General features: G+C 38.8%; 1 protein-coding gene across 1 annotated transcript in view; it reads left to right on the top strand.

The window, feature by feature from the left end:
• Positions 1-25,233, top strand: part of TBCEL (tubulin folding cofactor E like) — a 69,750-nt gene that overhangs the window by 25,328 nt on the left and 19,189 nt on the right. Inside the window, exons 4-7 of the mRNA XM_007196692.2 lie at positions 4,197-4,378; positions 5,685-5,941; positions 9,222-9,348; positions 10,883-10,999. Coding sequence (XP_007196754.1) covers positions 4,197-4,378; positions 5,685-5,941; positions 9,222-9,348; positions 10,883-10,999 — 683 coding nt within the window. The remainder of the gene's footprint in view (positions 1-4,196; positions 4,379-5,684; positions 5,942-9,221; positions 9,349-10,882; positions 11,000-25,233) is intronic.

Consider the following 25,233-nt stretch of genomic DNA (forward strand, 5'->3'; position numbering starts at 1 on the left):
CCTATACTTTGACCACATACTTAAGCTTTTGCTAACTGGTAGAAACAGTTTAATAGTGATATAGTTGCTACCTCAGAAGAACAATGTGTGTCAACATGGATCAGAACACAGAGTTTACACTAGGTAATTCAGCCTTTTCTCTGCTTAGACAAAGGTCTCCACTGAAAATTTTCCAGCTCACATTGACAGATACAGCCAGAGGGTCACATGTTTATTTGTACTCTATTGGTGCTCGGTTTGTATATTCCTGTAAGTGCCCTATAGTCTGATTTCAGGCAGTTTTCAAATGAATGTTTGTTGCTGCTACCTTTCAGGTTTCCGTTTATTTTTGTTTTCATCATTCCTTTATGTTTTGTCCTTAACCTTAACTGTAGTTGATCCCAATCTTCTAGAATATATATCAGAACACAGAGAGATGGGAGAAGTACTGACAACGAAAGAATATTGATTTTTAGGATTGATTAAACTCTTTGCCAAGCTGCAAAATACCTCATAGGTCACAGTTTTAAGACATTACATTTCAACCCATTGCAACCCGTGTATTTGATTACCTAGAAGATCATTTGTCCCTGGCCATTAACTAAGTTTATTTCAGCCAGTATTTGATATACCAACGTGGAACAGAATAATCTAGTTGGTTCTTTTAGTGTTTTTCAGTGATCACTAATGTTATGAGTATCTTCTTTTATAGTTTAAACTACTGGCTGCTTTATATTCAGAGACTAATATAAATATGAGTGAGAAGAGTAATACTTTGGGGAGAGGCAAAGATTTGTCTCCATCCATCTAAAACTGGGCATCTATGTATAAAAAAAAAATGACGCATTTTTTAGCTTTTGATTTGAATTTTTTGGCTAAGTAGATTTTTGTCTGACTTTTCCCAAGGTACCTCTTTTTTCCTCCTTTCCTTATCAAAACCATTTTGTAAAAGACATTACGCTAAGCAGTTGGGAGGAGGGAGGAATTCACCATGGGTGAGATAGAGAATAGCTTGGGTATAAATTACAGATTGTTATCTTACTACCCTTTCCCCATTTTTCTTAAAACTTTAGTTTCTTCCTTTTCAAAAGTCAGAGTAGAGGGTCCCCTATTAAATCATAGAGTTTTGGAGATCTAAAAGGTGATCTAAATTCATCTCCATGTTTCTGCACATGAGTGTCCTGAACTCACTCCAGCTAGAAGTCTTTATTTTTAGAATTTAAAAAAGAGAAGTCAGTATACTGCCCTAGACACTCACTGAATAATAATAGCCTTTACTATTAAGACATTTTCTACCATGAATACATTTACCTGTGTAATGAATACAATATTTTCCAGAATATTATCATTAATTTAAGGTTACACAAAATCCTTTTTAATTTTAACCTTTTAAAGAAAATATTTACTTCTAACATATATTATTTTTCCTGCTTGGATTATTAAACTATAGTCCAATTTTATCTTTTTTAAGATATTCTAGGGCTAATGAGTCATTATTTTAAATCTTTATTCTCATTGGACAGTAGTGCAGATGCAGACTATGAAGAAGATCACATCATGTATCTGCTAGCCTTGGGAATTCTTTCAGAAATTGCTTCAAAGACTCTGATAGTATCCACTTTGGGGGATGTTTTCTTCTTTATTACAAAAATAAAATATGAAGGGTTGTGGTTAGCAAAGGTTTATGTGTTGTTTACTTAACTAGGGTTGCACTATAATTAGCAGTTATTCTCCATGCTGTAGTTGGAACACAATTCCTTTTCATCTTTTTTTTGCCCTTAAAAGAGGTGAAGCAGATGTGACAGGGTGAGAGAGTGTCATGGACGTATATACACTACCAAATGTAAAATAGATAGCTAGTGGGAAGCAGCCGCATAGCACAGGGAGATCAGCTCGGTGCTTTGTGACCACCTAGAGGGGTGGGATAGGGAGTGTGGGAGGTAGGGAGATGCAAGAGGGAAGAGATATGGGAACATATGTATATGTATAACTGATTCACTTTGTTATAAAGCAGAAACTAACACACCATTGTAAAGCAATTATACTCCAATAAAGATGTTTTAAAAAAAAAAAAAGGTGAAGCATAGCTAGTCATCATCTTATGTATGAAAGGCCTTCTTCATATATTGGTATCCAGGTGGTAGACTGCAGTGAAGGATTGGTCCTTGTGTGGACTGTTTAGCTGTGTTGTGGCCACCCACTAAACTCCAGATCCTAACCATATATCACACAAATGCTTGTTACCATTTTGTCTCAGAAGAGACCAAACAGGAGAATATATGCTGACTGATATGAATCTCTTATATTTTAAACTGAAGCCTAGTGTATTTTCCTCTGAAAGATAGCTTAGTTATTCATTTATAAAATGAAAATAAATACGGTACTACTTCAGAGGGTGTGTTAGAATAGATGAACTAGTGTGTGTGAAGACCATTCCCTCTGACATACTTCTCCGAACCTCCTTGGAATTAATTTACTTCTCACTGATTTTAGAGCTCCTAAACTGTACAGTACATAGTACACAGACCTAATGTAAAGTACAGACTCCCTTTTCTTTCTCCCCATAGTCCTCGACACTGGATACATTTTTGTCATTACCTATGGAGCTCTGAAAAGAAACAGATATCCAGGTCCCAACCATGAAGCTTGTCCCACCTGTGAAGCTTCTGATTCAAGAGTTTATGGTGGCTCCTGGGAATCAGTATATTTTTTAAATTCTACTAATGATTTTAAATATGACATATTTAAATAAATGTGATATGATGTATAATCAGGGTTGAGATACTGGTTCATACTGTACATATCCTGTTAGTCATAGTTACATTTATTAAATGGTTTTGTGCCATTAACTTAATCAACAAACATTAAGTGCCCACTTTGCAGTAGTGAACCAGGTAAGTACTATCCCTGCTTTTACATTCTCTTGGGCAGTAGGTAAGGAAACAAGTTTCTAAAATATGTACCAATCACAGTTGAGTGCTTTACACATGTATCTCATCTAATCCTACCAACAATACTGTAAAATAGGTGGGAACTGTTTTCTCTAGTTTACAAGTAAGGAAACTGAGATGTGGAAAGGTTAAGTAACTTGTCAAACCACACAGCTAGGAAGTGTTAGAACCCGCTTTGAGTCCAGGTTTTCTGATTCTAAAAGCAATCCTAACTATTCTGTTCTACTCCTTTTCTCATAACTTTTAGTTACCATGTCACCTGGCTGATCGATGCTTAATACATTTGCTGGGCTTCTAGTGTTTATATCATACTTGTTTAAGCTAGTTCTTCATTTTTTCTGGTTATATTTATGATTTACTTGTTGTGGTGTATTGGAAAGAACAATGGCTCTGATTTTTAAATCCTAGATTTGGCTTTTGTGACTCTGAAACCTTACTCAAATTATTTAACATCTCCGAGCCTCAGTTTCCTCATTTATTAAAATAAAAGAATATTAGTTATCTTGCTAGTTGTTTTGAGAATTTAGTGAAATAAGTTATATTTTAAAAACCTAGTACAATGCAGAGCAAATAGTTAAGGTCAGTAATCAGTAAAGCTCATTTCCTTTTTTTTTTTCTGTCTACCAAGTTGCTAGCTAAATCATTAAGTTGATGATCATGTTTTCTCTTTTGTAATATAGTCACGGATGCTTTTTATTTCTGAGTAAATATATTTTAAAGTTTGGTGCATCTTTGAACCAAGCCGAAACTGTTTTCTAAGTGATTGTGACTATGTGATCAATTTTGAATACCTGGATTGTTACCATGTAGTCTTTAATAAACCTTCAATTAGCCTTAATATTCCACTGAGGATGGAAAGAAGGAGATATTCAAAGAGAATTACTGTACATGACCCAATCCCAGCTCTTTAAAACTTGTAGCCTAAAATGTCATCTAAATGATCTTTTCTCCAAAATATCGTGTAGTGATATCAAAGAGAATATTATACAGAGTAGAATCAAAAACTTTGCCAAAGGTAACATGGAAAATTTTTCTTTTCTACCATTAATTTTCAGTTATGCTACTATTTCATAGAAAGAGATTAAATTATTTGCCATGATTTGTTGCAATTATTTATGCCTCTCTGCGGGTACCATCACTAAATAGGACTCCATAATGTAAATGGCCCTTTGCCTGGAGACCCACTCACTTAGGTTTTCTTGAGTATGATTGTTGTTTAAAAGCTCTGATTACTGCCTGATATGCTTTTCCTTTCTTTCTCCACAGGTCAGTAAAATTGTGTCAAATGTTCCCCAGTTGGAGTTTCTAAACCTGAGTTCCAACCCTCTGAATTTATCGGTTTTAGAAAGAACGTGTGCTGGGTCCTTCTCCAGGGTTCGAAAACTTGTTCTCAACAACAGCAAAGCTTCTTGGGAGACAGTCCACACGATACTGCAGGAGTTACCAGAGTAAGCCCAGAGAGCATGACAGAGAGGGGGCCATGTTGCCGTCTGTGTTAGTACAGAGAGTTACTGCTGGTCTCCCATCTCAGAAATACTAGAACTGCAGATTGAATGGAGAATGAGGTTAGAAAAATGAAGTAATTAAATGAGGCTGTGAGGGTAATCTAGTAGCATTTTCATTGGAATACTTGTTCAGTGTTGGGTAGCACCAAGACATGGGATATGTCATCCTTTGGCGAGAAGATATCCCTGAGAAGCACTTATCGTTTCGAGATCAACCCAGCCTTTTTCCATTTTAATCTTCTGATTACCTGATTCCAGAATTTTGCCTTAGCACTTTTCCTTGGGAGGAAAAAAAAAATCATAGTGTCTCTAAAATATATTAACGCTCAGTTGATTAAGTGCCTAGCTTGCATGATGGGAAAATGGACCTAGTATTCCTTTCAATAATTTAAGCAGGAAATTATACTTCTGCTTGTCAGCTTAGAAATGCTCTGTTATGTTTTGTTTGTATCTATCTTTGTATATGCACATAAATATTAAAAGGAAGTAGTTTAAAGAAATATATGAAGCTGTAGTCTCCTTGACTGTCTAAATATGGAAATTATAAAAGCCTTTCAGAATCTGGTCTCAACTTACTTATTCCATCTTAGTTTCTCACTCTCCCTCTAATGAGATTGGTTTTCTCACTGCATGCAACATCTAGCATGGCATGGAATGAGCTTTTAAATCCCACTTCCACTTACTATCCTTATGACCTTTGATAAGCTTTTGTCTATAAAATGAACATAATTGTCTATAAAGTTGCAGAAATAGAAGTACAGTCTATAAAGCACCTGCACAGGACCTGACACAGGGTAGGAATTCAGTAAATGATAGTTATTATTTCTCTTTCTAAATACTTGTTCATGTTGTTTCTAGAATTTCCTTCTATGTCCTCTCAATTTACCCAAGTCTACCCCTCCTTCAAGGCCATGCATCCTTTCCTGACTATGCCAACCACAATTTCAATCCTATCCCTATATGAAGTACTGTTGTACTTACAGTTAGTGCTGCTTCATTTAGCACTTATTTACTTAAGCACAAAATTAATTTAGTACTGGGTTATATCATTCTCTGCTGTTTTATGTGTTTTAGGTTTTGTCTTCCCAGCTGTATTTTAAGCTTCAGAAAGACATCTTTATAATTTTCTCTACAACACCTAGCAGAGTCTCATACATAATAGGCGCTTATTTATTGAATGACTGAAAATAGGTGCAGAGTAGAACCTTAACTGCTGTAAACAATGCAATATTTCCTTTTTCCTCTGCAGTTTGGAGGAGCTCTTCCTGTGCCTTAATGACTATGAAGCAGTGTCTTGCCCTTCCATTTGCTGTCCTTCTCTTAAGCTACTACACATAACAGACAATAACCTCCAAGACTGGACTGAAATACGCAAGTTAGGGGTTATGTTTCCTTCGCTGGATACCCTCGTCCTGGCCAACAACCATTTGAATGCTATCGAGGAGCCTGATGATTCATTGGCTAGGTTGTTTCCTAATCTGCGATCCATCAGCCTCCACAAGGCAGGTGAGGAACAGGCCTGTTCTCATTCTACATGCAGATTGATCTGAACTTATGCACGAAATACAGTGAAAGTGTATTTCTGTCACTCACAGCTCTGCCTTCTTACAGGATGAATTTCAAGAGTGACATGCAGATGCCTATTTTTTTTAAAATAAATTTATTTATTTAATTTATTTATTTTTGGCCGCGTTGGGTCTTCGTTGCTGCGCACGGACTTTCTCTGGTTGCGGTGAGCGGGGGCTACTCTTTGTTGTGGTGCGCGGGCTTCTCATTGTGGTGGCTTCTCTTGTTGCGGAGCTCGGGCTCTAGGCGTATGGGCTTCCGTAGCTGTGGCTCGCAGGCTCAGTAGTTGTGGCTCGCGGGCTCTAGAGCACAGGCTTAGTAGTTGTGGCGCACGGGCTTAGTTGCTCCGCGGCATGTGGGATCTTCCTGGACCAGGGCTCGAACCCATGTCCCCTGCACCAGCAGGCGGATGCTTAACCACTGCGCCACCAGGGAAGCCTGCAGATGCCTAATGATTAGCTAAATTTAAGGCATTCATTTCCATAAATGCTCTGATAAATATCAGTATTTATCAAATATTTGTTTGGCATAGCATTATATTAGCTATTAATATTTTGTATATTAAAGGGGTCATGCTATGAAAGGAGTGAAATGAAATTGATGAATTGGATAGTAAAAGGCAGGGTAAAAAGAGTACAGAGAATTACAGACTAGACTGTTTTGTCTGGATTTAGGTTGAGGAATCCCAACCTGCTATGGCTTTCAAATTCTCACTTTCCTTTTCTAGTGTTTACATATAATTGATTACCAGTTTGTTGCCATCTGATTCTGTATATCACAGGAATGAATATTTTAGCCTATTTTTTTAAATTAATTAATTATTTTTTAGAGTCTTTATATTCACAGCAAAACTGAGCAGAGCTCCTGTATACTCCCCGCCCTACATGGGAACAACCTCCCCCGCTATCAACATCCCAGCACCTAAGTGACACCTTTCAGTTTACCTGCACTGACACGTCATCATCCAAAGGCCATGGTTTACATTAGGGCTCACTCTTGGTGTTGTACCTTCTGTGGGTTTGGACAAATCTGTAATGACACACATTGTAGTATTGTACATAATATATAGTTTACTGCCCAAACCATCTTCTGTGCCTATTCATCCCTCCCTCCCCCCTAATCCCTGGCAACCACTTATCTTTCTGCTGTCTCCATAGTTTTGCCTCTTCCAGAATGTCATATAGTTGGAATCATACAATATGTAGCCTTTTCAGATTGGCTTCTTCCATTTGGTATTACGTATTTAAATTTCCTCCATGCCTTTTCATGACTTAATAGAATGTTCCTTTTTTAGCACTAAATAATATTCCATTGCCTGGATGTAGCACAGTTTATTTATCCACTCACAAACTGAAGGACATCATGATTGCTTCCAAGTGTTAGTTTAATTAATAAAGCTGCTGTAAACCTCCATGTGCAGGTTTTTGTGTGGACATAAGTTTTCAGTTCATTTGGGTGAATAACAGAGTGCAGTTGCTAGATCATATGGTAAGAGCACGTGTAGTTTTGTAATAAGCCGCCAAACTCTTTTCCAAAGTGGCTGTATCATTTTGCATTGCACCAGCAATGGGTGAGACTTCCTGTTGCTCCACATCCTTTTTTTTTTTTTTTTTTTTCAGTTTCAACATTTATTAACATCTTGCTTCCTGTATTTATCCCACATACTGTTTTTCCTTTGGGGGGAATATTTTAAAAGCAAATCTCAGCAATCATGTAATTTCAGCCTTAAAATCTTCAGTATGTATCTTTAACAGATAAAACATACTCTCTTAGTCTACAACAACCCTCTTACCTGCACCTGATTTTTTTTCTCTTGTCCCTTTCTACATTTATGTTGCTTCACATCCTTGACAGCATTTGGTGCTGTGAGTGTTTTGACCTTTGGCCATTCTAATAGGTGTATACTGGCATCTCATTGTTGTTTTAATTTGCATTTTCCTGATGGCATATGATGTGGAACATCTTCTCATATGCTTTACTTGCCATCTGTATATCTTCTTTGGCGAGGTGTCTGTTCAGGTTTTCCACCCATTTTTTAATCGGATTGTTCATTTTCTTGTTGTTGAGTTTTAAGGGTTCTTTGTATATTTTATCAGTATGCCTTTAGCAAATGTATTCTCCCAGTGTGTGGATTTTCTTCTCATTCCCTTGGTATTGTCTTTCAGCCTATTTTTAAAACAACTACATAAGTAAAAATAATTCTGACCCATAACTGAAAAAACATAAACGGTTTATTCCACCACGGAGATTATAAGGGCGGGAATTAAGTCTTAAAAACAAGTGATTTGCATAAGGAAGCTGTTTATTTCACAACTTGACATCCCTTGAGCTAACTCGATTCTTCCTCCTAGATGGCAATGCCATTCTGAAGGAAAGAGGACAGTGACCTGGGATGGTTTTGCACCAGGGTCCTCACAAACTGCTCCTCTGCCTTTACCCTTGCTGAAGGTTGATAGAAATAGGAAGGGACTATGTTGTTTTCTGCAGTGGATTTAATGTGTTGTAAAACTGACCAGCTTCATTATTACAGGGATATTTTTCCTACCAGTGCCAAGTATTGACTTGACTTGGATGATACATTTGTTCACAGCTATAGGAAGAGTTTCCTTTTAGGTCTGAACAATCTTAATTTGTTTCATGTTTTCCTACCCAAGGGTTCAGTTTTTTTGTTTTTGATTTTGTTTGTTTGTTCTAAATTTTGAAACTGTTTTCCCTGTCCCCAAAGTGAGGACGGTTGAAAGATGATATTTAGTTTCGGATTCTATTGACCTTGCCCATTTTAGTGTTTGTTAGGTAGACATTTACTCTGGCAGTGTCCACTCTGATCAACAATTATGTTCTGTGAGTCTCTGTCTGATGAAAGAGTTGATCACATCACTTTTTCAATTATGTAATCATGGCATCCATCCTGCTTATTAAACCACCAGTGACCCCCTTTACCAGCCATTTGGGTGGAGAATCAGTAGATGAGTGGCTGTTGGAGAATAAAGGGGGTCCCTCAAGCACTGGGATCACAGGGATACGAGAGGTTACAGGGAAGTTTTTATGGTGTTTTATTCCATTCTTTCCTTGCATAAAGAAAAATTTCAGGATCTCTAACTAGTTTATGATCATTTTAACATTTCAGAACCTATTAATGGAAATAAATTTTTTTGCTATGTTTATCTTCTCATTTGTGCGCTTTTCTGGATTTACTTAAACAATATATTTCTCAAATTAGGTTTGCAGTCCTGGGAAGACATTGACAAACTAAACTCATTCCCTAAACTTGAAGAAGTGAGGTTGTTAGGAATTCCTCTTCTTCAGCCATATACCACCGAGGAGAGAAGGAAATTGGTAATAGCCAGGTCTGTTGTACTGATTATTCTGCTTTCTTTTCTCGGGGCTTTGTTGTTTCATTAAAGGGATAATGCACTGTTTGGGGGTGAGGGGAGCACACTGTATGTTTATCCATCTCTAGAACAGACTGCTTGAAGGAGCTGCTTCTGTAGCTCCAAATCCTAGAGGAAAAGGAATGCAATATAATGAGAAAAATGTGAAATATAATTGATCTGCCAAGACCACTGAAAAGTTCCCTCACAAATCTATTCTATTTTTATACTTTTCAATATTTACAATATTTGAAATCCTGTTTGGGGTCATGAAGAAAAAGTAGGTATAATAGGGAATCAACTCTATTTTAGTTACCCTTATTTTCTGTGTTAACGTAGAAGTCATTTAAAGTGTAAATACCTGAAAATTGGGCTGTTTCATTAGTGTAAAACTTAAGAGAGTAGCATCTGTGTTTTCGTCCTCAGTGTAGATTGACTTAAACGTGACCACCATGCTGTTACCTTCTTCCTCTGACTCCCCTGCCTTTCGTGTCTCAGCCTCTGCCTCCCCCAGACTACTGAAATGTCCAATGAGGGTTTATTTTTGTATGTGTCTTTAGCAGCAGTAAGGCTTGACTAAGATGTAAAGGGCCACGGAGTTCTGATTTGTTCTCTCGTGTACTATACATAGTAGTTTTGACAGGGGAACAGTGGGCTTTAAGGTTCCCTAAAGAAGAGTGGTTCTATAAACCACTTTGATCTTTCTGACCGACTAATACCTAGCAGATCTTTACTGCTTTCCAGCTGTTAACATACACAGTAATATCCCACTGAAGAAATAAATTTCAGCATACTTTTCTTCTACGAAGAGTAAGTCTTGCAGGCCTTGCAGTTTACTTTCTTTACACAGTTCTTTTGTAAATACAATTAATGAATTCCTGAACTATATGACCAACTTGTACTGACTGCTTTGTAGACCTGTGCTGTCCACTATGGTACCATCAGCCATGGGTGACTTTTGAGCACTTGAAATCATGGCTAGTCTGAATTGAAATGTGCCGTAAGTGAAAAAGACACACAGGATTTCAAACACTTTATATGAAAAAAAGAACATTTAAGTATTAAATTAAGAACATTTAAGTATCGTAGTTCTTTTTTTAGTATTGATTATAGATTGAAATGATTGTATCCTGGTCATATTGGGTTAAATATAATATACTATTAAAATTAATCTTATCTGTTTTACTTTTTAAAATATGGCTACTAGAGAATTTAAAATTACGTGTGTGGCTTGCATGATACTTAAGTTGGACCGTGCTGCCTAGGATCTTCTTTTGAAAGGTGAGGTATGGTTGTAAAAGGTCAGGGTCACATCCAAAAATGGAACTTTAGATATTTTTGGTCCTTTTATTTTATACCACATTCGTTCATGCTGGTAGTTGTACACAAGCAGAGCTACATCAAATGAGTCCTTTCCAGAGAATAAGACTGGGCCTCAAACCAATAATTTTATTTCTAAGGCTAAATATTTTTATTGTCTTAAAATGTCTCTTTTGCTTTTTATTTCTAGATTGCCATCGGTTTCCAAACTTAATGGCAGTGTTGTCACTGACGGTGAGCGAGAAGATTCTGAGAGGTTTTTTATTCGTTACCATGTGGATGTTCCACAGGAAGAAGTGCCGTTCAGGTAAAAATCCCTCATCAGCTTTGCAGCACTTCAGCAACCACTGAGGCCACCTAAGAACTATTGCTTTAGAGCAAAGTCTAGTAATTTGTTGTTGGACTCTCTTAGAGAACTTTGGCGATAGGTTAAAAAATAAAGGAAGAAACGCAAAAAGCAAACCTGCTTTATCTCATTTTCCACAGTGGATTTCTTCTAGCCTTGCACTTGTATTAAGAATGGTTGGGTAAGTACGTATTTGACTACTTCTAGTATGTTCCCACTCCATGTTCCTTATCATCAATTCCTTTTTGATCCTCTTCTCCAGGAGCACATTTTCACCCATCCCCAAAACTGGTTTCTTCTTTCGCATTGCATCTGCTTTTAAGATATACTATGTTCTGCAGTTTGGAAGATTTGACAAATGTGCACGAGGTTTAGAGAATATGAGAAAGGGACTAGAAAATAGACTCCTGAGGGAATATTAAAGGAATTAGGATGGTTGAGTGGGAATAGAAATGCTGAGGCCTAAATTAGTACCTTTAAGTATATGAAAAGTAAATATGTATTGTTTGGTGAGAAACTACCTTTAATAGTCTGTAAATGTAAAGGAAATGTAGCAGATACGATATACGTAAATATAAAGGAAAAAAAGACCCCCCCCAAACAGGTTTCGGAGTGTTGGAAACTAGAATCAGTTACCCCCAAATTTATATTCTTTTCTTTTTTTTTTTTTTTCTTTTTTTCCCCCCTACTTTATTTATTTATTTATTTATTTTTGGCTGTGTTGGGTCTTCGGTTCGTGCGAGGGCCCTCTCCAGTCGCGGCAAGCGGGGGCCACTCTTCATTGCGGTGCGGGGACCGCTCTTCATCGCGGTGCGCGGGCCTCTCACCATCGCGGCCCCTCCCGCTGCGGGGCACAGGCTCCAGACGCGCAGGCTCAGCAGCCGTGGCTCACGGGCCCAGCCGCTCCGCGGCATGTGGGATCTTCCCAAACCAGGGCTCGAACCCGTGTCCCCTGCATTAGCAGGCAGACTCTCAACCACTGCGCCACCAGGGAAGCCCATATTCTTTTCTTAATGACTTTAAGAATAATACGAAATCCCACTCGGCAGGAGGAGTTTCAAACCAACAAGATGCAAGTTAGGACTAAATGTGAGTCAAATCACCTTCTGGTTATAAATTTCTTTTGTCCTTCTGGTTACAAATTTCTGTGATTCTAATTCATTCTTACTGAACATTACTTTTTCCCAAAGTTCTCTATTATTTACAGACTTTAAGGGGGTCGCCATTCTGTAAGGCTCAACCAGTGCTGTGTAAAAATATCTGTGCTATTATCAGTAGAATTTTAAAGCTTAATTAAGCGTTTAAAAAATATTAGACAAATTAAGTAAGGATTTTGAAGCTAACCTTTTAAAATTAGCTAAGAACAGCTAGGTAGGGAGAGATATGACTGCCTTTTTAACACAACCCAGAAATGTTAGGGTAAACCACATGAAAATTTTTTCGGGTTAAAAAAATGGTCTGATAACTATAGTTTTCATTTGATTCAATCTAACGTATTAATAGAAGAAGTAAATATTCTGGCTTTCACCATACGTCTATCATTATAGTTTACTTATCTTCCAGTCTGCTACAGGAAGCAGTATATACATAGGCAGTAAATTGTTTCTGTCCCTGATGGCATAATTATCCTAAAGTGCATTTATGCCTCTGTAGTAGTCAGTGTGCTTGAATGCATGTCATGGAAACCATCTTTAATCAGGGGAGGACTTTACTGGAGGGATATTGAGAAACTAAAAGAATTGCTAGGTGGGCTAGAGAACCCGGTTTAGACAGGAACCAAGGGAGGCAAGGATAGCTAAGGTTTCGACTTACAGTCTTCTTTATATATTTCTGTTGGCACTACAGCGCTGGACTTAACCACTGAACACTTGCAGCCGTGTCATGGATTTTTGATTTCCCCATAAGTGCTGAAAATAATCCCTCGCTGACCTTTGCTTCATTCCCTAAGGGTCAAAACTATGCATCTGACCAATTGATTGGGTATGTTTAAGGCATGTGCCCACACTCTGTCTCCCAAGAGATTAGGGAAGACAGATTATCTTCTCCACTTTGGCTTCTGCAATGAGAGGTAGACTCTTGCTTCCCCTGATCTTGGGACTTCCCCCCACATAGGAACAACTCAGCAAAAAGAATGTCTACTATAGTCCGACACTTTGACTTCTTTGACTTTCCCCATAGTTATATATTAAAAATTATTCTTACCTATCCTAATAAATTCCTTGTATAAATGAAAACACATTTCTCTCTCCCTGAAATGAGATAACCTATTCTAATCCTACATAGACTGTGAGCAATTAGCTACTGCCAAAGATTTATACAGTCAAGGTATTTTAATTACCACTCTGGCCTTGCTGCCTATTTATGTAATTATGCCTCCTTTCTCACTCAGTAGTAGTTAGAGGCCACTGCTTCGTCTCCTCCTTCCTTCTTTTTTTTTTTTTTATTCTTATTAGTCATCCATTTTATACACATCAGTGTATACATGTCAATCCCAATCTCCCAATTCATCCCACCACCACCCACACCCCCTGCCACTTTCCCCCCTTGGTGTCCATACGTTTGTTCTCTACATCTGTGTCTCAGTTTCTGCCCTGCAAACCAGTTCATCTGTACCATTTTTCTAGGTTCCACATATATGCGTTAATATACGGTATTTGCTTTTCTCTTTCTGACTTGCTTCACTCTGTATGACAGTCTCTAGATCCATCCACATCTCTACAAATGACCCAATTTCGTTCCTTTTTATGCCTGAGTAATATTCCATTGTATATATGTACCACATCTTCTTTATCCATTCGTCTGTCGATGGGCATTTAGGTTGCTTCCATGACCTGACTATTGTAAATAGTGCTGCAATGAACATTGGGGTGCATGTGTCTTTTTGAATTACGGTTTTCTCTGGGTATATGCCCAGTAGTGGGATTGCTAAGTCATATGGTAATTCTATTTTTAGTTTTTTAAGGAACCTCCATACTGTTCTCCATAGTGGCTGTATCAATTTACATTCCCACCAACAGTGCAAGAGGGTTCCCTTTTCTCCACACCCTCTCCAGCATTTGTCGTTTGTAGCTTTTCTGATGATGCCCATTCTAACTGGTGTGAGGTGATACCTCATTGTAGTTTTGACTTGCATTTCTCTAATAATTAGTGATGTTGAGCAGCTTTTCATGTGCTTCTTGACCATTGTATGTCTTCTTTAGAGAAATATCTATTTAGGTCTTTTCCCCATTTTTAGATTGGGTTGTTTGTTTTTTTAATATTGAGCTGCATGAACTGCTTATATATTTTGGAGATTAACCCTTTGTCTGTTGATTCATTTGCAAATATTTTCTCCCATTCTGAGGGGTGTCTTTTCGTCTTGTTTATGGTTTCCTTTGCTGTGCAAAAGCTTTTAAGTTTCATTAGGTCCCATTTGTTTATTTTTGTTTTTATTTCCATTACTCTAAGAGGTGGATCAAAAAAGATCTTGCTGTGATTTATGTCAAAGAGTGTTCTTCCTATGTTTTCCTCTAAGAGTTTTATAGTGTCCCCATCTTACATTTAGGTCTCTAATCCATTTTGAGTTTATTTTTGTGTATGGTATTAGGGAGTATTCTAATTTCATTCTTTTACATGTAGCTGTCCAGTTCTCCCAGCACCGCTTATTGAAGAGACTGTCTTTTCTCCATTGTATATCCTTGCCTCCTTTGTCATAGATTATTTGAATATAGGTGCGTGGGTTTATCGCTGGGCTTTCTATCTTGTTCCATTGATCTATAGTTCTGTTTTTGTGCCAGTACCATATTGTCTTGATTACTGTAGCTTTGTAGTATAGTCTGAGGTCAGGGAGTCTGATTCCTCCAGCTCTGCTTTTTTTCCTCAAGACTGCTTTGGCTATTTGGGGTCTTTTGTGTCTCCATACAAATTTTAAGATTTTTTTGTTCTAGTTCTGTCAAAAATGCCATTGGTAACTTGATAGGGATTGCACTGAATCTGTAGATTGCTTTGGGTAGTATAGTCATTTTCACAATATTGATTCTTCCAATCCAAGAACATGGTATATCTCTCCATCTGTTGGTATCATCTTTAATTTCTTTCACCAGTGTCTTATAGTTTTCTGCACACAGATCTTTTGTCTCCCTAGGTAGGTTTACTCCTAGGTATTTTACTCTTTTTGTTGCAGTGGTAAATGGGAGTGTTTCCTTAATTTCTCTTTCAGATTTTTCATCATTAGTATATAGGAATGCAAGAGATCTCTGTGCATTAATTTTGTACCCTGCAACTTTACCAAATTCATTGATTAGCTCTGGTAGTTTTCTGGTGACATCTTTAGGATTCTCTATGTATAGTATCATGTCATCTGCAAACAGTGACAGTTTTACTTCTTCTTTTACAATTTGTATTCCTTTTATTTCTTTTTCTTCTGTGATCGCCATGGCTAGGACGTCCAAAACTATGTTGAGTAATAGTGGTGAGAGTGGACATCCTTGTCTTGTACCTGATCTTAGAGGAAATGCTTTCAGTTTTTCACCATTGAGAATGATGTTTGCTGTGGGTTTGTCATATATGACCTTTATTATGTTGAGGTAGGTTCCATCTATGCCCACTTTCTGGAGAGTTTTTTCCATAAATGGGTGTTGAATTTTGTCAAAAGCTTCTTCTGCATCTATTAAGATGATCATATGGTTTTTCTTCTCCAATTTGTTAATATGGTGTATCACATTGATTGATTTGCATATATTGAAGAATCCTTGCATCCCTGGGATAAATCCCACTTGATCGTGGTGTATGATCCTTTTAATGTGTTGTTGGATTCTATTTGCTAGTATTTTGTTGAGGATTTTTGCATCTATATTCATCAGTGATATTGGTCTGTAATTTTCTTTTTTTGTAGTGTCTTTGTCTGGTTTTGGTATCAGGGTGCTGGTGGCTCCGTAGAATGAGTTTGGGAGTGTTCCTTCCTCTGCAATTTTTTGGAAGAGTTTGAGAAGGATGGGTGTTAACTCTTCTGTAAATGTTTGATAGAATTCACCTGTGAAGCCATCTGGTCCTGGACTTTCGTTTGTTGGAAGATTTTTAATCACAGTTTCAATTTCATTACTTGTGATTGGTCTGTTCATGTTTTCTGTTTCTTCCTGGTTCAGTCTTGGAAGGTTATACCTTTCTAAGAATTTGTCCATGTCTTCCAGGTTGTCCCTTTTATTGGCATAGAGTTGCTTGTAGTAGTCTCTTAGGATGCTTTGTATTTCTGCGGTGTCTGTTGTAACTTCTTCTTTTTCATTTCTAATTTTATTGATTTGAGTCCTCTCCCTCTTTTTCTTGATGAGTCTGGCTAATGGTTTATCAATTTTGTTTATCTTCTCAGAGAAACAGCTTTTAGTTTTATTGATCTTTGCTAATGTTTTCTTTGTTTCTATTTCATTTATTTCTGCTCTGATCTTGATGATTTCTTTCCTTCTGCTAACTTTGGGTTTTGTTTGTTCTTTTTCTCTAGTTCCTTTAGGTGTAAGGTTAGATTATTTATTTGAGATTTTTCTTCTTTCTTGAGGTAGGCTTGTATAGCTATAAAATTTCCTATTAGAACTGCTTTTGCTGCATCCCATAGATTTTGGATTGTTGTGTTTTCATTGTCATTTGTCTCTAGGTATTTTTTGATTTCCTCTTTGATTTCTTCAGTGTTATTTAGTTATTAAATAACTTGGTTATTTAGTAACGTATTGTTTAGCCTCCATGTGTTTGGGCTTTTTACGTTTTTTTCCCTGTAATTGATTTCTAATCTCATAGCATTGTGGTCAGAAAAGATGCTTGATATGATTTCAATTTTCTTAAATTTACTGAGGCTTGATTTGTGACCCAAGATGTGATCTATCCTGGAGAATGTTCCGTGTGCACTTAAGAAGAAAGTGTAATCTGCTATTTTTGGATGGAATATCCTATAAATATCAATTAAGTCTATGTGGTCTGTTGTGTCATTTAAAGCTTGTGTTTCCTTATTAATTTTCTGTTTGGATGATCTGTCCATTGGTGTAAGTGAGGTGTTAAAGTCCCCCACTATTATTGTGTTACTGTCGATTTCCTCTTCTACAGCTGTTAGCAGTTGCCTTATGTATTGAGGTGCTCTCATGTTGGGTGCATATATATTTACAATTGTTATATCTTCTTCTTGGATTGATCCCTTGATCATTAGGTAGTGTCCTTCCTTGTCTCTTGTAACATTCTTTATTTTAAAGTCTATTTTATCTGATATGAGTATTGCTACTCCAGCTTTCTTTTGATTTCCATTTGCATGGAATATCTTTTTCCATCCTCTCACTTTCTGTCTATATGTGTCCCTAGGTCTGAAGTGGGTCTCTTGTAGACAGCATATATACGGGTCTTGTTTTTGTATCCATTCAGCACGCCTGTGTCTTTTGGTTGGAGCATTTAGTCCATTCACATTTAAGGTAATTATCCATATGTATGTTCCTATGACCATTTTCTTAATTGTTTTGGGTTTGTTTTTGTAGGTCCTTTTCTTCTCTTGTGTTCCCCACTTAGAGAAGTTCCTTTAGCATTTGTTGTAGAGCTGGTTTGGTGGTGCTGAATTCTCTTAGCTTTTGCTTGTCTGTAAAGCTTTTGATTTCTCCATTGAATCTGAATGAGATCCTTGCCAGGTAGAGTAATCTTGGTTGTAGGTTCTTCCCTTTCATCACTTTAAGTATATCATGCCACTCCCTTCTGGCTTGTAGAGTTTCTGCTGAGAAATCAGCTGTTCGCCTTATGGGAGTTCCCTTGTATGTTATTTGTCGTTTTTCCCTTGCTGCTTTCAATAATTTTTCTTTGTCTTTAATTTTTGCCAGTTTGATTACTGTGTGTCTCGGCGTGTTTCTCCTTGGGTTTATCCTGTATGGGACTCTCTGTGCTTCCTGGACTTGGGTGGCTATTGCCTTTCCCATGTTAGGGAAGTTTTTGACTATAATCTCTTCAAATATTTTCTCTGGTCCTTTCTCTCTCTCTTCTCCTTCTGGGTCTCCTATAATGCAAATGTTGTTGCGTTTAATGTTGTCCCAGAGGTCTCTTAGGCTGTCTTCATTTCTTTTCATTCTTTTTTCTTTATTCTGTTCCGCAGCAGTGAATTCCACCATTCTGTTTTCCAGGTCACTTATCCGTTCTGCCTCAGTTATTCTGCTATTGATTCCTTCTAGTGTAGTTTTCATTTCACTTATTGTATTGTTCATCTCTGTTTGTTTGTTCTTTAATTCTTCTAGGTCTTTGTTAAACATTTCTTGCATCTTCTTGATCTTCGCTTCCATTCTTTTTTCAAGGTCCTGGATGATCTTCATTATCAGTATTCTGAATTCTTTTTCTCGAAGGTTGCCTATCTGCACTTCATTTAGTTGTTTTTCTGGGGTTTTATCTTGTTCCTTCATCTGGTACATAGCCCTCTGCCTTTTCATTTTGTCTGTCTTTCTGTGAATGTGGTTTTCGTTCCACAGGCTGCAGGATTGTAGTTCTTCTTGCTTCTGCTGTCTGCCCTCTGGTGGATGAAGCTATCTAAGAAGCTTGTGCAAGTTTGCTGATGGGAGGGACTGGTGGTGGGTAGAGCTGGCTGTTGCTCTGGTGGGCAGAGCTCAGTAAAACTTTAATCCACTTGACTTCTGATGGGTGGGGCTGGGTTCCCTCCCTGCTGGTTGTTTGGCCTGAGGTGACCCAACACTGGAGCCTACCTGGGCTCTTTGGTGAGGCTAATGGCAGACTCTGGGAGGGCTCATGCCAAGGAGTACTTCCCAGAACTTCTGCTGCCAGTGTCCTTGTCCTCACAGTGAGCCACAGCCACCCCCCGCCTCTGCAAGAGATCCTCCAACACTAGCAGGTAGGTCTGGTTCAGTCTCCCCTGGGGTCACTGCTCCTTCCCCTGGGTCCCAATGCGCACACTACTTTGTGTGTGCCCTCCAAGAGTGGAGTCTCTGTCTCCCCCAGTCCTGTCGAAGTCCTGCAATCAAATCCCGCTAGCCTTCAAAGTCTGATTCTCTAGGAATTCCTCCTCCCGTTGCCGGACCCCCAGGTTTGGAAGCCTGACGTGGGGCTCAGATCCTTCACTCCAGTGGGTGGACTTCTGTGGTATAAGTGTTCTCCAGTCTGTGAGTCACCCACCCAGCAGTTATCGGATTTGATTTTATTGTGATTGCGCCCCTCCTACCATCTCATTGTGCCTTCTCCTTTGTCTTTGGATGTGGGCTGTCGTTTTTAGTGAGTTCCAGTGTCTTCCTGTCGGAGATTGTTCAGCAGTTAGTTGTGATTCTGGTGTTCTTGCAAGAGGGAGTGAGAGCACGTCCTTCTACTCCGCCATCTTGAACCAATCTTCTCTTCCTTTCTTCTTGAAATTGAAATGGGCAACCTGATTTTAGTGTATCCTACCAGCATCCCTGGCCTGTAGAATGTTTTCCAAAGATGTGAGTGTTCTACTCACTAATGTATTTTTCTTTTTTAAAAAATAAATTTATTTATTTATTATTATTGATTTTTAATTTATTTTATTTTTGACTGTGTTGGGTCTTTGTTGCTGAGCGTGGGCTTTCTCTAGTTGTGGCAAGCGGGGGTTGCTCTTAGTTGTGGTGCGCAGGCTTCTCATTGCCGTGGCTTCTCTTATAGCAGATCTCGGGCTCTAGGTGCGCGGGCTTCAGTAATTGTGGCACGTGGGCTGAGTAGTTGTGGCTTGCAGGCTCTAGAGTGCAGGCTCAGTAGTTGTGACGCACGGGCTTAGTTGCTCCGTGACATGTGGGATCTTCCCAGACCAGGACTTGAACCTGTGTCCCCTGCACTGGCAGGCGGATTCTTAACCACTGTGCCACCAGGGAAGCCCAAATGTATTTTTCAAGGCCTTAGAGAAGGAAATGTCTCTGAGTCATTTTAGGGTCCATAGATGGAAATGGGTAAAGGGGTAACATGGGTGACAATAATTTCCATCATTCCTGTATCCTGAAGTTTTTGAATTCCTCCTTCCACATTATCTCAAATAATTTATGACATCTCAACTTCCTTTAGCATAGACCACCATTGAGTCCAGTTTCCAGTCAGTCAACTAGACAAATATTTAGAACCGCTCTAAATGATTCTAAACCACTGAAGCTAGCCACTGAGGCTAGATTTTTGAATTCAGAACCTTTGGTAATATACCTACACAAAATCAGCTGGATCTAGAATTGCTTTTCTTTCCTTGGTTAACACACTCATTTCCTATATTCCCTGTATTTATTTCCTATATGCTTGTCCATATAAGTGACCAAAGTCTTGTAAATGTTTTGATATTTTTGTAATTCACCCCACAGACCATGCTGTGATCTGATGGTAGTGCAGTAGAGTACATATGTGGAAGGATGAGGCAAATGGGGAATTAGTTTACACTTGCAAGGTAATTCCCTCAGGCAAGGGGATTTTACTGCCTTTTCAAGCAGAAGGGGAACAGTCCCACTGGACCCAGCTAGCAAGGGGGGCCTCAGTGAGGTTTAGGGATTCAGGATATTCCCAAGTCCTCAGAATCCTCCCTTATACTGCCATACAATTTGTTCTCTCTGTCTCTCTCTCTCCAATCAATGCTCCAGCTTTCATAGAATAGTCCCAATATGGATGCAAGTTTAACTGACCTCTAATTCAGCAACCTAGAGCATCAAACCTTGTGTATTTGTTTTCATAGCTACCTCAGCTCTGTTGTTGTAAGACAGAAAAGATCCTTTTCTTAAAAGTACCTGGGTTTCAGTCTGTGCCTGAAGCCTAGTTTATAGGAATTTGACCTTAATATTCTCTTTATGTAAGCTGTCTTGTGCGCTTAGAATAGCAGATGCCCATAGTCTTGAATTGTTCATTCCCTTCATGTTGTTTTATTCTTGACAGCACTCTCTCAATCTCCTAGAGCATTTCATGTGAACTCAAGTGATAATTACTTATTTCACCACTCCATGTCAAGGACTTGCAGAATCCCTTCTATGAAAACTAATATGATATTCACTGGCCTCTACTAGGCCAGAAACCAATCCCAAATTGCCCTTAATTACCTGAGGTACTATTGCCAGTAACCTACTCCCTAGTACCAGTGCACACAACAGAAATCAACTCTGGCCAATTTAAGTAGGATAGGAATTTAGTAAAAGAATAATGAATACTATGTAGCACACAGAATTGACAAGATTAGGGAATTAGGCTTGGGCAGGATTGAGGGGAAGCAAGGCACAGCCAAGATTTCTGTAGACCTCACTATGTAAACTGTGTGCTTCTTACACTGGTTACTACACAGCCATCAGCAAGCTGCTCAACTTCATTGCCCTCAGACATTTGCAGCCATGTCTTTGCATGCTGGACTCTTCTCTATCTTCTGTGAATAATCTCTGTCAGACCTTATGTCCTTGCATTACATCTTAATATTTAAAATCCCAGCTATAGTTAGACAGGTTTATGTCACCTTCCCGTGTTCTAACTTCCAGGGAGTGGAGGAGGAGAATATCTACTCCTCTTTAGCTTCTGTAGTGGGAAGTGGTTTCTGCCTCTCATCTGTCGTGGGTTTCCCTCAAATCAGAAGGGCATTCAGACGCTGGACAGCCAAAGCTGACGTATACCCACTACAGTACCTGCCCCCTAGTAGTTTCCTTGTAAGTCTCCCGGTGGAACGTTTTTTGAGCCATTGTGACGCGCCAGGGACTGTGTCAGGCCCGTTGAAAAGAACTAAAGTAGCGTTCACGCTGACGCGAGATGAAATGGAGAGTGAGCACAGCGGGATTTACATTACAATACATTCACTGTGAATTAAGAGTGATGCACAAACAGGGTGTTAGTACCATACTTACCGTACCTTTAAATTGTCTTCCAAGTTACATGCATAATTGCTCTCCAAAATGCCAATGAATAGTGAATAGCACGGTGCATAGTTAGTAAAAGGTGAAGACTTGACTGCCTGGATAATTCAGTGTTTCATACAGAATCACATTTGAGCCTTAGTTTCCTTGGAGGGGTTGAGGTATCCGTTCATTCTGAGGAAAAAAAATTTCCTTTCATTTGACCATGGGTTTTTAAAATCAGTGTTTAACTTGATTTTCCTATAAATTCTAACTTCTACGGCATCCTTCCCTAGTTGTTAGGTTCCCTGAGCTTCTCCTCCTCCTCTCATTTTCCTGTCTTGTGCCGTTAAACACCAAATACCTTTGCTCAACGTAGACATAAGTAAGAAAAATTAGCCAAAATGTCTTTTGAGGTCATGAATAAAAAGCATTTATGATCAGTTTAGTGTCCTTTTTGGTAGCAAAGTTATTTTGTGAGTCAGTCGGATTATTCACACACATCTGTTTCCATGTGATTAGTCATTTTGGCAACAGAAGACTTTAAAGATGATCCAGAAATTTACATACTCTGTTTTTCTATGTCAGAATAAAATACAAGCTCCAGTTACCTGTATGACTTCGACTTTTTTCGATGAACAGAATAAAATGTTTAGAGGACTGACAGGAGACATACTTATTAAGAGTGTTATAATTCCTTACAGGTGCTCAGGTATCATCTTTATTGCCTTCTACTGTCAGGTGGAGCTGGAAGTTTAGCCTCTCTACTGTAGCTGTTTATGGTGATAATGGACTAACACACCCACAAAAAGTGAGGAATCGCCCATATGTTTCATGTTTATTTACTTTGTGAAACAATAGGAGAGGAAAAATCTCTGTTTCATGATTCTTGGCCTTTAAACATCATAGTGTTTGCTTTTCCAATCAATAGACTCTTTCTTTTAGAGCCTTCCTCTGTGCCTTTTCTCTTCATGGGTTGTGTAGCAGTGGTGTGCTATTTCAAAATCAGTTCAGTTTGTGCTGCAGGTGGTTGAAAAGATGTCCTCACTGGGTTGGTCATATTTCAATCATTGAACTCTCGTATTTTACCAGGAGACCTTCTAGGAAATAACTCTAGATTCTAATAGCTGGGTTTCAAAGGACAGTTTAATTTATTTACTGAATACCTACTATGGACTAAGAGGCTTAGAGCCAGAAGCTGAAGATAAGACAAAAAAAGCAGTGTCTGCTCTCAAGAAGCTTGCCATCTGGACTAAGCTGGAGATATATTTCCTCTGCTGGAGCCTCTTCATGTTCTCAACCTCTAAAAACTCAGTTATCCCAGGATTTGCTGCTTGCACCTCTTCTCTTCTGTACTCATCCCCTAGGTACTTTCATCCAGTCCTGTGGCTTCCCATGCCTTTTGATTTCAAATAATTGCCAACATTTATACCTTCAGCTCTGATCTGCCCCTAAATTCCAGACTAGTATTTCCAGATATCTACTTGACATCTGCACCTGGATGTTTAAACCTAATGTGTCCAAAACTGGACTTTGGGACCCTCCTTTCCCTTTCCCTGGCCCCTTCCCCTCCCCGCCTTATCTCCTGCTCTGCACATTTTTCTCCATCTCTCCATTTTTCCAGTTGCTCAGGATTAAGAGTTGGGCATCATCCCTGATTTCTCTCTCCCACACCCCACGTCTAGTCCATTTGTTCTTGTTTTTATTTTCAAGCCTGCTTTCAAAAATATATAGAATCTTACTACTTCTTAGCGTCATTTTAGTTCAAGCCTTCCTAATCTCTTACCTGTGTTATTGTAGTAGCCTTCCAATCGTGCTACTGAGACCACGCTCGTACCGCTCACTGTACAACGGGTCAGTAAATCGAGAGAAAAGTTGTTGGGACAACAACAGCGTTATTTGGAAGGCCAGCAGACTGAGAAGATGGTGGACTGGAGTCCCAAAGAACCATCTTACTTGAGTTAGAATTCAAGCTTCTTTTATATTAAATGGGGAGGGGTGCAGCTGCTTGTTGCAAACTTCTTGGTGTGGGAGTCATTTGTTCTTGCAGCCGTCCAAGTAGGTCAGGTCAGGTCAGGTCACGATGTTCCTGTAAACCTCCAACAAGACAAATGTTATTCTCTGTTCTGCAACTTTTTAATCTCTATATGAATGAAGAGTGTTGTACTTTTAATGGTCAGAGCCGTGAGAATAGGCTATCCTATATATTTCAGGCTATAGGCAACATTCTTAACTTGTAGCAAAAGCAATAGAATACAAACGTTAAGTAAAAGTAACAGATCTAATATGGAGTCAGATTTGTTCTTCCTTATTGCAATTGGCCTGCCTATATCCACCCTTGCCGCCTATAGCTTATTCTCCACCTGGCAGCCAGCTTATAAGAATTCAAGTATATGAAAAAAAAAGCCTTGCTGTTCCTCAATGCACCAAGCACACTTCTACCTCAGGCCTCTGCGTTTTTTCCCCTGTCCAGAATGCACCAAGTTAACTGCTTGGCTCTCTCCCTCTCTGATGCCTCATCAGAGACCCCCTCCCTGACCAACCTAGCTAAACTAGCACACCTCTGTCTCCTATCATTCTCTTAACCTACCATTCTTTTTCTTAGTTATCAACACCTAACTTACATTTCTTATATATTATCGGTCTCCCCTGCACTGTACTGTAAGCTCTGTAAAGGCAGGGACTTCTCTTTTGTACTTTGCCCTATCCTCAATGCCTAGAGCAGTACCTGACGATATAGCAGCTGTTCAGTAAAGTGACTGAATCTTCAAATTATGCTCTGGGAGCACAAAGGAGTACTTAGCTCTGCTGGAAGAAGTGGGACTTTCTAGAAAATGGCAGTTAATCTGGTGAAGGTGAGGGGAGAATATTCCAGACAGAAGGGAGTATGTGGGACGTCAAGGCACAGAGGTATGAAATAACTCTTTATGTGTAGTGAACTACAGCAGTTTCAGTATGACTTAGTGAAAAGCAATTAAGTGGGAAGTAGTGGCAGATAACACTGGGGAGGAAGGTAGAAAACAGGGCAGGTCATTCGAGACCTTGGTATGCCATGCCAGACTAGGACTTTTTCTTGTGGGCCGTGGGAAATCATTGAAAGGCTTCAGTGGGAAAGTTATGTGGGCAGATTTTGGTTTGTATCTAGAAGGAGAAGCGGAGAGAGACCCAGGGACCTAGTTAATAACTGAGACTTGAGTAAAGGAGGATATGTGTATCGGAGGTCCTTTATGTCTCTTTACATAAGACTGAATTTCACTGCAGAATTTGAAGTAGTCCTTAGAAAACACCTTGTGAAATTCTACATGTTTTCTGGTATTTATAGCCCTGATTTCTCTAGGGGTATAAAAGTAGCATTTAGAGAGAAAGAAACCTCTACCTTTATGAATCTGGTACATTTTAAAGTGTACCTGT

This window comes from Balaenoptera acutorostrata, chromosome 9, assembly GCF_949987535.1.
Source record: "Balaenoptera acutorostrata chromosome 9, mBalAcu1.1, whole genome shotgun sequence".
In the NCBI taxonomy this organism is placed as follows: domain Eukaryota; kingdom Metazoa; phylum Chordata; class Mammalia; order Artiodactyla; family Balaenopteridae; genus Balaenoptera; species Balaenoptera acutorostrata.